The sequence below is a fragment of the Cinclus cinclus genome, chromosome 13 (assembly GCF_963662255.1).
Source record: "Cinclus cinclus chromosome 13, bCinCin1.1, whole genome shotgun sequence".
Taxonomy (NCBI): Eukaryota; Metazoa; Chordata; class Aves; order Passeriformes; family Cinclidae; genus Cinclus; species Cinclus cinclus.
In genome coordinates, this window is record NC_085058.1 from 1962784 (window position 1) to 1975039 (window position 12256).

Here is a 12256-nt window from a genome sequence, read left to right on the forward strand (position 1 = left end):
AGACAACAGTGTTTTGCCCCCTTGTTTTTACCTGTCAGAGAACTGTGTCTGCAGCAAAAGTGTCTCCATGATGCCTGTTAGCTACACACAGACAAACTCTAAACATTTCTATCTCCTGCCAACAAACCTGCAGAGCCAATTTCAGTCTCACTTTGCAGTATGGCGTAAGTGACAAGAGCAGACCAAAACAAAACAGAAGAGGTGGCTTTTATTTTCATCCCTGATTGTCAGAGGAGGTTATGTATGTCCTATCCATTTCAAGTCAGACTTTAGTGCTTTCTGCAATGGAAAGGGAACTTCAATGGCCCACCATGTGTTGTATTTTTCTTGTACAAATATGGTTATGGCTACAGTAGATCAACAGTCCAGACTGGTCAAAGTTGTCTAGGAAATAGGATAGACAAAGTGTGCATATTCTGCTTTTTAATGCACAGGGCTCAAGCTAAGGGAAATGGCCTGATTAAGGCAGCATTGATGAAATTTTGGATCCATTGTTAGAAAGGATATGGGTAGGAAGTGAGGCAGAGGAGGAAGGTAGAGGACTGAACACAGGTGCTTACTGCTCACTGTCGTCAACTTGCCATGGTCAGCGGGAATACCACAGCTGGGGAGAAAGAACAGATGGTGTAAAGTGTAAGAGAAAGATCAGAATCTGTTTGCTTGAGACCAAAGGAAAGAGGAGCACAGCCTGCTTGTGGGGGTGACTGATCTGAGAGGAAATGTGTGGTATGTGCAGTGAAAGCAAAAGAATGTTCTGTGGCATGGTGGATAATTCATCTCACATTCACCACTCATCCATTCCTGCTTCTGGTCACTGCTATTCACTAATCAATGCTACATAGGAAATGACAGAAAATACCCAGAAGAAGAGGGCAATTTGTTTACTACAGTGGCAGAAATAGTGGTATCAAAGCTTGCTCTCCTTTTCAGCCAGATATGAATCAAGTTACATACTGGCTGATCCAAATGCAGCTGTGTGTGTGATCAATCCCTATCAAGCTTGGCAAAAAAGTAAAATTTCTGTCACACTTGGTACAGGATGCAGTTTCTCCAGTTAGAACATATTTGCTCAGAGTTGATGGCTTTGATGTTTAGGCTGTTTTGTAACACTGTACAAAGTGTGTGCCCTAGTGCAGGCTGGAGTGAGGGCTGGGGCAGAGGTGGGGGTGCTTCAGGAAAAGCAACAGGCTCTACAACTAGTGCTGCTTCATGAGTCTCACAATGCGATGAAGTGAGTCCGTAGTGGCAAAAGCCAGATATTGACAACAAAGCCAGTCCTCCAGAATAATTCCACAGTCCCTCTCCAAGGACTTCTCTGCAAACTTGATCATCAGCAGCGTCCTTTTTATATCGAGCCAGTTCTGAAGTATAGCATCTCTCCGTGAGGGGGTGGAAGATGTACTGAGAGCATGGAACAAGTCCTCACGTGGACCCCAAAGCAAACACTGAAGGATTCCTTTGGCTTCTGATATCAAGATCCTCTCCGAAGGGTTGGGATTCAGCAGGCAGCTGGCAAGTTGTTGAAGCCCTTGAGAATAGAGGGAACGGCAAGGAATCTTGGGGAGATCAGCACAAGTGTACTCCTTCTCTTTCAGCTCTGGATTCTCATCAAAGGGGTTGGGTAAGTGCAGCATTTCATAGATGAGGATGCCAGTCTGGAACTCATCACACTTCTTGTACTGCGTTGCAGTGATGATTTCTGGAGCCAGGCGGGACTGATCCCGTAGGACCTCAGGATCCACCATGTGACTCTTCTGCTTGGCCTGGGAGAAGTTGCTCACAATTAATCTGGCTGGGCAGGCAGTGCTGGGACTGGGTTCCGTGGCCTCGGGGTTCGGGGGGCTGCCTCCCGGTCTGGAGTGAACTAGCAGCAGGTTCTCCAGGCGCAGGTCACAGTGGGTGATGTGGTAGGGCTTCAGGTGCTCGAGGCCCAGGCACAGCTGCAGGAGCAGCAGGCACACCTGCCTCTCGTACAGGTCGGGGCTCTTGGTGTGGCGGGGCGCGGACTGGCGCACGAAGTCGGCCACGGTCAGGTGCGGGACCTCGCGTGTGATCACCACCACGCGGCTGCGGGGCTTGCTGATGGTGCCCTGCCTGCCAGGGCTGCCTCTGCGGGGGCCCTCCGGGCTGGAGACCGCGTCTCTGCTCTTCTGCTCGCCTTCCTTCTCCTCTTCTTCCCGCTCTTCCTCTTCTTCTTCCCCATCTGGGGTGTCGTCATCCTCCCATGGAAGGAGCCGAACTGGCACTTCAGCGAGGAAATGGCCACAGTCCTGCTGGATGTTAAAGTTGATGGCCAGGCTCTGCCGGATAGACAGGCTGTGATAATACTGCTGGGATTCCTTAGCCTTGCTCTTACAAATCTGGGGGAAAAGATAAACAGAACAGGCATAATCCTTTAATTCCTAAATTATACATATAGAGATATATATATATGTACTTTGTTGATGGCATCTCCAGTCTAGGCCTAAACATGAGCAATGAACATTTATTTAATGAGCTGACCTTGGCAGACTGTCTTAAGGCACCCAAACAGTTTTCATAGGCTAGTAAGCAACTGGAGAGCAATACATGCAGGCATCTCTCCCTCTGCATAGATGATCCAATGGAAAATACAATTCTGTTTTTTTAATCAGAATAGCAGCTGATACATGGTAAATGCACAGCAAAGCTTTTTTACAGTTACTTGTTTATCTGTATCATTTTATTTCAAGTTCTCTCAGCTTTGTGTGAAGCATGAACAAGATAAAATAATCAATAGCAACAGGGGATACAAAGAAAAATGCATAAAGTATTTGACCATTTGAGTTAGCATGGCATAACAAGCCAAGCCCTGTCAGTTGGGTGACTGATGTTTGGTCCCCAGCCACTGTAACTGGAACTGAAATCCATGAGCTGCAGCAGTGTTGTCTGCAGGGAGGGGTGCATGTGTGCATGGCACAGGCTGCTGCCAGGCAGACTTGGCCCAGGTGATGAATGGACAGTCAGTAGAACATGGTACCTTAACTGCTTTCAATCAGTTATCAAGATCCAAAACATACAGTTTGTTTTTTTGCCATATGTAGCTGTATTTATGTCCAGAAGTACCTTACTGATATATACATTATCAACATAGTAATTATCTTTATTAACTGTTTGCACTGCCATAATGACAGGCAGCTCCAACCCCTGACAAAAGTCACTGGACAACCCCTATTAGAGCCTCTGTTTCTAAGGCATTTACTGATTAAAATTACAAAGACTCAGCTGTGTTGACCTTCGCATATTAACCTTAGTTCTACTAAATTCAGAGAGATCATCCAAAGCATGTAAGGTTAAGTGTATGTTTTAATCTTTTACATGGTAAGAGTCTAAATATTCACTTGCTATAATTAGCCAACAGGTTTTAAGTGCAAAGCTCAGAGAAGAAAAAAGAGAAAGTCATCTCTCTTCAGATGAAGTTATAGCTTCCTTTAGCTCATCTCTGAAACCAAGGAAAGCCAGATAACCAAAGTTAGTACAAGTCAGCACTTATTATACACAATCACCACCACCAAGAGACTCAGATCTCATCCTAGCACCAAATGTAAGCATTAGGTGACTTTTCTTCCTGTTTCTCATTTTTTCCCCTCCTCAGAACTTCTGCAGATAAGTTATAAACTACCTTTCAGTAACACACACATAAATTTTTCATATTTTACATGCTTATGTGGTTAAGAAACATAAATGGGAGATTTAATCTTTTATGGTAGCTGATTAGAAAACTGCCTTGTCACACAACCATAGGAACCCAGACAAAGGTTGTACCAACATTCTGACTGTCCTCTTGCCTTTGAGACTGCATATTTCCATACTTCACAAGCACTAACATCTCCCTACTCATTATGTACACTAAAACTGCCTGTTTGTAACTGCCACAAACACACAAAACTGATTTGAAAAATGCATTTTCTAGTCAATTTTATTTACGAGAGGAAATGTTGATCCTTACCCTGTTTATACTGTGGCTCTTGCTCATTTAAATTTTCAAATGCATTTTACCCTGTTAGAGATGAAGTGAGTACTCAGTGACATGTGTGCCCCCTGGTCCCTTCTCTCAAGGGTTAGAGAGGCAAAAATAAAGCAATAACCTTTGAATTCTATAGGAAAAGAAAATGCCAGCTGATAGTCTTTGAGACTGAAGCCCCCAGATTGATTAAATGCTTAATATTGCACAGAAGACAGAACTAGAAAAGCTATATACACAGACCCATATATAAACATTGAATGTACACACATGGGATGTATCAAATCTGACTGCGAGAAGAGCTATTAAGGAAAACAAAATTGTTCCATCTTCTATGCCCTTTAAGTCCATGGCCTTTTTCTTGCACAGCCTGCCATGGGAATACTCAATTCCAACTGCAGAAAAGGTTAAGCATGTTGTAATTGAGCCTTTAGTTTTTAAAAATACTTAAGTGACCTAATTAAAAAAAAAAGAAAAAAAACTCCAAACAAACAAAACAAACAAAAAAAGCAAACAAACAAACAAACAAAAAAAACAAACAAAAAACCCCAACCCAACCCAAACCAAACCTTATTCTGAAATAGTTTAAATTTAAAGTCAAGTTTACTTGCTGATAGAAAATGTTGAGAACCACACTTGGCCTTAGCTACTGAACTCTATTTCTTCATCCACAGAGGATTTCTACTGCCACCAGTCAGCTAAAACTGATATTCTGCTAGAAATACATAATCCACAAAGTATGTGCTCTGAAAATAATATACACTTCTCAGTTTGGTAAATATAAGGTTTTTTTAAAAAATTATGAAAAGGATTTCTCCTTGCCAACAGAAAAAGAAAAGCAAAGAAATCAAGACCTTTTCCTAGTTTCTAATTTTAGCCCTAGGCAGCCTCTTTTTCCTACTTACTTCGGAGAATGTTCTCAAATTTACTACTATTTCAGTTAAAACTGGACATAGGATCTGCCCCTCTCAAAATCAGCTTTGGTTCCCTCATTTTAGAAAGCACGGGCAATCCCAGAACTGGGAGAGTACAGAAGCACACTTCTATCCATGCTCTATGGATATGGTAGTGGTTCCTTCTAATTCAGAAATTACTGGCCATGCACATCTGTATCCAAAGGCATCCAGCTGTTGGTGCAGAGGATGTTTATCCTGAGCCAGTGGCCTGCAAGGGCAGTCTCACATGTTTGGTCATTCCTGAGAAATGCCTCTCCAGCCTACTAAACCCAAACCAAAAAGGCTCTGCTTCTCTGTCTTCTTTATCTTTCTTCCCAATATTCAACCTTAAGTCCATTTTACTTCAAATTAAACAGCACTTCTCCTTGCTGATAGGCTAAAAATTGATTCCTGATTCCCATCGTTGAACATGACACCTTTACAACTGGGGAAAATGTAACTTTTCCCATCTTCTTTATTTTCTTTTTGAAAATACCCAGCCCTTACTTCTATATTTCTCCTGTTCCTCTGATTTGTGTTACTCTTTTCTGGATTCTCCCCATGTATTGCATCTTTCTGAAGAGTGGTGGCCTATGATGAATTCAGTGTTCCAGCTAAGACCTCTTCAGCATTCAGAAGAACAGAGCTTAGTGTACAGTGATCCTCAGAACACCTCACAGGAAGAATAAGTTACATTACTAACTCCGTGTGCTCTTGAAAACATTCAGAGCAGTGTCCACTCTAAAAAAAGCTGGAAACCTCAGCAGGGCCAAACTTTCCCCAAAATCAGTTCTTAAACTGAGATCTCACTTCACACTCCTCTCCATATCAATAAAACAGAATTTAAGTTATCGACAAACCAGACACTAAATGCATAATAGTATAATGGTTAAGACTGAAACTAAAATGACTGCATCCATTAAAAGAGATTTTCCCTCCTTATTGTGCTGTTAAGGAATCTAACAAATACAGGGGAAAAAATCTCTAATCCCACAAATGGCCAACAGTGATGGCTTTTGGACACTTCAAGTTCTCCTGTTCAATACAGAGAAGTACATGGGTACATGCACCTGCATTCAATATCTATAAAGAGAAGAGAGCTGAGATCTGATTTGAGATGTATTTTCTGCTTCCTGCTTTTTGTTTACAAACACCAGGAAGTGAGAAGTGAAAGAGGCAGCTAGGTAATGTCAGGCTGATTAAATTGCTGACTACACAAACACTAAAATTTGTACAGTGGGCACTCTGCAATTGTTAGGAGGAAGGGAAAGCTGGGCTGCCTGGAGGCAGCACCCAAACTCAGAGTGTGATAACAAATCACACACCTGTCTGAATTCATAAAACAGTTTCTAGAAGACAGACCTGCAATAATCTGATGTTCCTGTAAGTGTCTGGCTACTCTTCAGTTAACTCTCAGGGTTTGACATTGCACTGTTCAGATTGTTTTACATTGCAGGTTCTATTCAGAAGTCTATTTTATATTACCATTTTGCAGTAGAGTAGTGAATACTGGTGTTTAATACCATCAATGGGTAATTATTCTCAATCAAGCATTTTGTACTGGAATAACTTCACTATCACATACAACCAAGATTTAAAACTTTCAAATTGGTTTCAGCTGGAGTCTAAGTTATGTGACTAAAGTCAGTATTTAGATTTGAAAAAAATTAGGGAACAAATGGCGAAATTTATTGGCCTCCCAGCAAGTATTTTCAGCTGCCAGTGATGAATTGCTAAAGGAGTGCACACAGAGCTGCTTTTCTGCTTGTGATGGTTAATTCTGTGTCAAACCTGGGAAAAAATATACAGCCTAGTTTCCTTTGCATTTTTAAAGCTTTTGTCTGTTCCAGTCATCTACTCAAAAAAGATGGAAATCCTGGTGCCTTTTACATATGGAGTATGCTGAATACCTATTTTTTGGCACAGGAAGAAAAGGTGAAAATGCTTTGACTAAACACTAACACAGAAAGTAGGATCAATCAGTCATTTACCACTTGCTTTAATGAAATATATCCAGCTGAGCTATGAAGATAGGGCATGTGATAACAGCTGAAAGGAAGGTGGTGATAAGGGCTTGGCCAGCCTTATTTCATGAGCTAATAAAGATCTGGTTGTTCAAAAGATGAAGCAATGTTGGTGAAATACCCTTCCATATGATGCAAGAAAACATTAAGTAAAAAGGGGAGTCCAAGTAGGAAGGAATGTGAGTATCCATATTCTGGATGCACTGTCATCAGGTGTCTTTTCCTTTAATGCATGCACATAACCCAAACATCTGTCACATTTATAGGGACGGGACAGGTTCCTTTACATGCTGCCGTTTCAATTTTCCTCAGTTCTCCCAGCCCAAGAAGCAGGATTTGAACGTTTCAGATCTCCACAAAATGTTCTGTGTTAGCTTTTCTTTTTCCTTTGTGAGTCTTGTAGCCTAGTGTGCCATCAGCTGACTCTCACTTTCCCAGCAGGGAATCTCATTTCCACTCTGTCCTATGCATTTTACACGGCGTCAGTGAACTTAAAGCACGATGAATATTGTGGGAAATGAATTTACAAGTGCTGAAAATGAGGAACACAGAAGATCACAAAGACTGTACCATCTGTGCCACTTTGTTGTATTGCACAGAGGGACAACTGCAAATGAAATTCTGTGTAGAATGAAAGCTTGCTAATCCCAAATTGATAGCTTGTTCTTGGCACAACCTTGTTTTCCAAGGAGGCCAGTTTGATCTCTGATTGACCTAATTTTCTTCATCTGGCCTTGGAATAGAGCTCTGACTTTTTAATGATGTGCCAAAACACAGAATTCTATCCTGGTGCAACTGAACTGGGAATGGGCTGGAAGTTGAATGTGCATTGCTTTGTTTCGATCTGAAGCACAAAGTTCTGGGACAACCTTCAACAATGCTTCTGACAGGAAGCTCCACTAGGAAACTGAACTACCAAATAAAACCACCTTAGCATACTGCAACAAACTTAACATGACTAGAAAGTAATTGTTAGCTGCAATATGCAACTACCAGCCAAGTTCAGCCCAGTGCTGCTTACTTCTGCATTCCTCTGTTTTATACCTGGGACACGAAGCCTACCAGGAATCCTAAGGTTTTACTGCTAGGAGAACAATCAAAGCAATACATCTGAACTGCTCCTTGTGAGCTGTCTGCACCTTTGCAATTCCTGTCACCTCACCTGCCCAGCATTGCCACATGTGCCTGTGGCCAGAGCCAGCTGGGTTTTATGGCTGTTGTTCCATGTGAGCAGATTAGCATGATTCTGTGTGAATTGTGCTTCTGTGAGTCAGCCTGTGATACTGGACAGTGTCTGCTTTGAGAGTTTAACACTGAAAGTGGAAGTAGCTCATGTCAGTTTACTCACTAGTTATATTGTCTGTTATTCCTTCTGAGTAATCAAATTTATTTACTTATTTTTAAATAAAAGATGTCTCTGCCACATCAGTGCCTTTTTCACTTTGTGTCAGGACACTAAGAACAGAACCCATCCAATGTGCTGTGCCCAAAGAGCTGGTGCTCTGTGCTGCTTTTACTTTGGTGTAACCTTTTCACCCTGTATTTGGAATTACTGGTAAGACTGTGGTTTCAGGGGAATGTTTATCCATATTGCCCCAGATCCACCAACTACTTAGAACATGGTACTGCACTTAGGTGAAAGAAAAACACCTCAGGGTATGGAATTTTATGGAAACCTTTCTCAAAAGGGAACTTTTATTTTTCCATTTGAAAAAGTACTTTTCTGATCATGACTATTTCTAATATTTCAGTCAAAATAATTTCCACGTGGTTCCTGAAGTTATTTTTGCACTGGGTGTTTACTAGCAGATTCTAGGTGAGAGTTGAAGCAAAAAGCATAATGAAGTGCTGTGAAACAAGACACTCCTAAGAATGTTTCCTCAAGTTGTGCTCGTTCTCCACCAAATTTATCAGAATATCTTTTACTGGTGAAACCACCAGAATGTCAAAGTGCACTGGTACATTCACCTCTACAAATCATTCATTGTTCTAAATTTAATTCAGCAGTTGTTAAGTGGTCAAAGCTGAATTTTAAACAATGCTTTTGTAATTTTATTTTAGGAGATAGAATATTAAAATGGCCATTTTATGTATCAAGACTATTAGCACTCTTTGGGGGTGAACCTCTAATTTTCTACAAAGAGAATAATAATTTAAAAAACACCTCATTATGACATTGTTTCTCAGATCTAATATTAAAATCACAAAACTTAAAAACTGTCTGAATTGTTAGCCAGTGTTGCTTGGGTAGTTCTTCAAAACTCAAAAAGAGCTACATTAATTTCTGCTGTCCAGTGATGTGGCTCCATATACACTTTCAAAACGTATTTCTAAGACTTGATCCAAAATAACTGGAAGACTCTTTTGGATTCCATTGGTACGTCAGTAATTTTCATCTCACTGCTTTTTCCACCCTGTTTCTGGGGACAAGGCATTTAAAGTGGCAGGAAGACACAGGTTATTTGTTGAAGGTAGATTACTATGTAATTTAGCTCACGCAAAAAAACACCCCTGGTATTAAAAACTAGCATACTTGTTAAAGCTAAATTCCCCAAATCTCTGTGTAATGAAACAGCAATCTGTGGTTATGAGCTTTTGGACAAATCTGATCCTGGACCGATGGCTTTCAAGTCAAAGATCAATTTGGGGCCAACACCTTCCTCTACCACATGAAGTGCCAGAGGAACTTTTCCTTTCATTGTAACAGCACAACAGCTGCTGCTGACCTCCAGCTCAAGAGTATTTTGTGCATACTTTACTCTCATCTGTTACAATGCAATAAACCTTGTTAGTCAGAGAACTACTTTTAAGACACCTGAATTATGAAAAAGAAAATTTAGAGCCTATCTGACCATGTTGCACTGCTGCTCTTTCCTCTCCCTGGCTTTCTACAAGGGAAATGTATTTTGGAAGACAGGAGATAATGGAACAATGACACAGGGAATACTTTAAAGGCACATCCATGATGTGCAGAGATACCATGTTAGTGATAACTCAAACCTGCCTATATAGAAAAATGCCACTTTGGGCCCTAGAAGCAATCATTTTGCATCACTGTATTAAAGCAAAAACCCTCCAAGCCAGCACTGAGCAATGCCAGATGCTGATTCTGAACCACAGCTGATTGCCAGATACGCTCATGGTCTGGTTCTTCCTTGGACACGGCAGCTCCGAGACATCTATGTTTCATTTCACAGCTTTTCCAATAAGAAGTTCTTAATAATTAACATGATATAAATGGTTAGACCCAGATATCTGCATTAAAAAGATACATTTTTCAGGCCTCAGAATTCTAACATAATGACTGCACTGATCTTACCTTTCATTTTTTAATATCTTACTTGCAAACAGTCATGCAGGAGGGGTGACAACATTTTGTTCCTGTAAAGCACCACCCCTGTGAGAATGTCAAATATAAGGAATAACAGCTCAGGCGTCACACATCTGTGTCAGGCAATAAATGTTTTATCTCAGTTTCAACAAGGAGGAGTCAGAAGTTCAGTAACTTGCTCAAGGTCACACAGGAAGCCTAACAGTCCTATGAGTCTTAGCTGTCCTCTCTGTCTTCCTACCAGATAAACACTGAGAAATGCAGAGATAAAACACTCAGAAATAACTACCTATATAAAAGTCCATGCAATAACAATAACTGGTGAGACAGCTGCCAGCTAGGCAGCCATATATTAGCAGTAAATCAATTTATAAGGCAAACACTGAGGGCTAGGCAGAGCTTTTGAAAGGCTGGTGATAAGCACTGGTGAAAATCTAAGACCTTGTATGGGAACAGAAAGGTCTATTACCTAGAATTTACATTTAACATTACCTGGCCCTGAAAATGGAGAACATTTCCATTTTTTAGGAAAAGTTTCCTAACTAGGAATGATGATTTAATTTCCTCTGCATGCAGGCGAATCAAAGGATTTTGTTACTGCGAGCTTTCCAAAAAACTGCCGACACAACGTTAAAATAACAGCTTTCCCTTCAAAGCGTCATTAAGCAGTGACCACAGTAAAGAACTAAGATGTGCTGATTTCTCTTTCAGTCATTCTGGAGCTGCAATAAAAACATATGCAACTGAGCAGCAGACACCAATGGCACAGATGGGTCTGGACAGAAGGAAGAGCTTCTATCTTGGGAACCTTCCTTCTCAGCCACCTGCCAGCAGCTGGCCCTGCCACCACTGGATGCGGTGCAGAGTATGGCTGCTGTCACACTTTGCCGCCGGCTCCTGGGCTCACCGTTTCTCCAGCCCCTCTTACCTTGACCGCGTAGCTGTTGAGCGGATCTTTGGCGTAAGAGGCAGGGTAGTAGACGGCATCGCCCGCCTCGCAGCACGGCTTGTCACTGCTGAGCCGGAAATCCGACCAGCTGTCCACCCCGAAGCGCAGCTGGTCCTTCTGCCCGCCCATGAACAGCTCTTCACATTTCAGCGCCAGCTTCTTCAGCGAGTCGGCGTGCAGGCCGCGGATCTTGCCCATCACCTCCTCTCTGTTCTCAATGCCCCGATAAAGTGCTTGTCTCTGCGGCTTCTGGACGCCTCGGCCCTGCCTGGCCTGCGAGAGGCGCCTCCCGGACAGGGACTCCATGCTGTTGGAACAGCGCTCCTTAATACTGATAGTGGTTAGGCTGGAAACACTGCTAGTTGCTGAGGTGGCTGCCCTCGGCTTCTCCGTGGGCCTGTCCAAGGAATCTCCCGACTCGTTGTCCAGCACCTTGAGCTCCAGGCTGACTGAGGAGCAGGCGCTGCTCGCTTCCCAGTTGGTGTCAATGTCATAGGTGGGATTGGCCATGATGCACAGGTTGTTCTCCAGAGCCTGCTTCTGCAGATCTCGGGGAGTTGGCTCTGTGTTAGCTCTCAAAATTGTTTTCTTTGGCAGTGGAGGTGGTGTTGGCTGCAAATTGTTCACTGTCTCCTGGTCTGCCAGTCCTCCAAAGGCAATGGCATCATCCAAAGCTCCCTTGGGTTGTCTCGGCTGTTTCGGAGGGATCATGGCTGCTCTGGACTGCCCTGTGGAATAAGAGAATAGTAAGAGAAGATTAAAGTACTTCATATGTGCTGCTCCTGTTTGCGGTCTGCAAGGAAGTTTAAGGCAAAAGCCCCCGAAAACCCTGACTAGGACCAGCCCCCCAACATTTCAAAAACCCCTAGATATATATGTGAAAAGATGATCTAATTAGAAAGCAAATGACCACATTAGCATCATATATATCTAATTACATCCAGCCAGTCTTAATTTGACTTTGGCATATATACTGAAATCAGCTTCAGTGCTAGCATTGCTGCCATTTTACATGCAGCAGATCAATGGCAAGAA

The 12256-nt window shown here is 42.2% G+C and overlaps 1 protein-coding gene across 2 annotated transcripts in view; it reads right to left on the bottom strand.

Moving 5' to 3' along the window:
* Positions 1-899: 899 nt before the first annotated feature.
* Positions 900-12256, bottom strand: part of PEAK1 (pseudopodium enriched atypical kinase 1) — a 29891-nt gene continuing 18534 nt past the window's right edge. For both annotated transcript variants that reach the window (XM_062501544.1, XM_062501542.1), the window contains 2 exons: positions 11201-11949; positions 900-2360 (listed from right to left, as the gene is read on the bottom strand). In XM_062501544.1, coding sequence (XP_062357528.1) covers positions 1197-2360; positions 11201-11949 — 1913 coding nt within the window. In that variant the 3' untranslated portion in view covers positions 900-1196. The remainder of the gene's footprint in view (positions 2361-11200; positions 11950-12256) is intronic.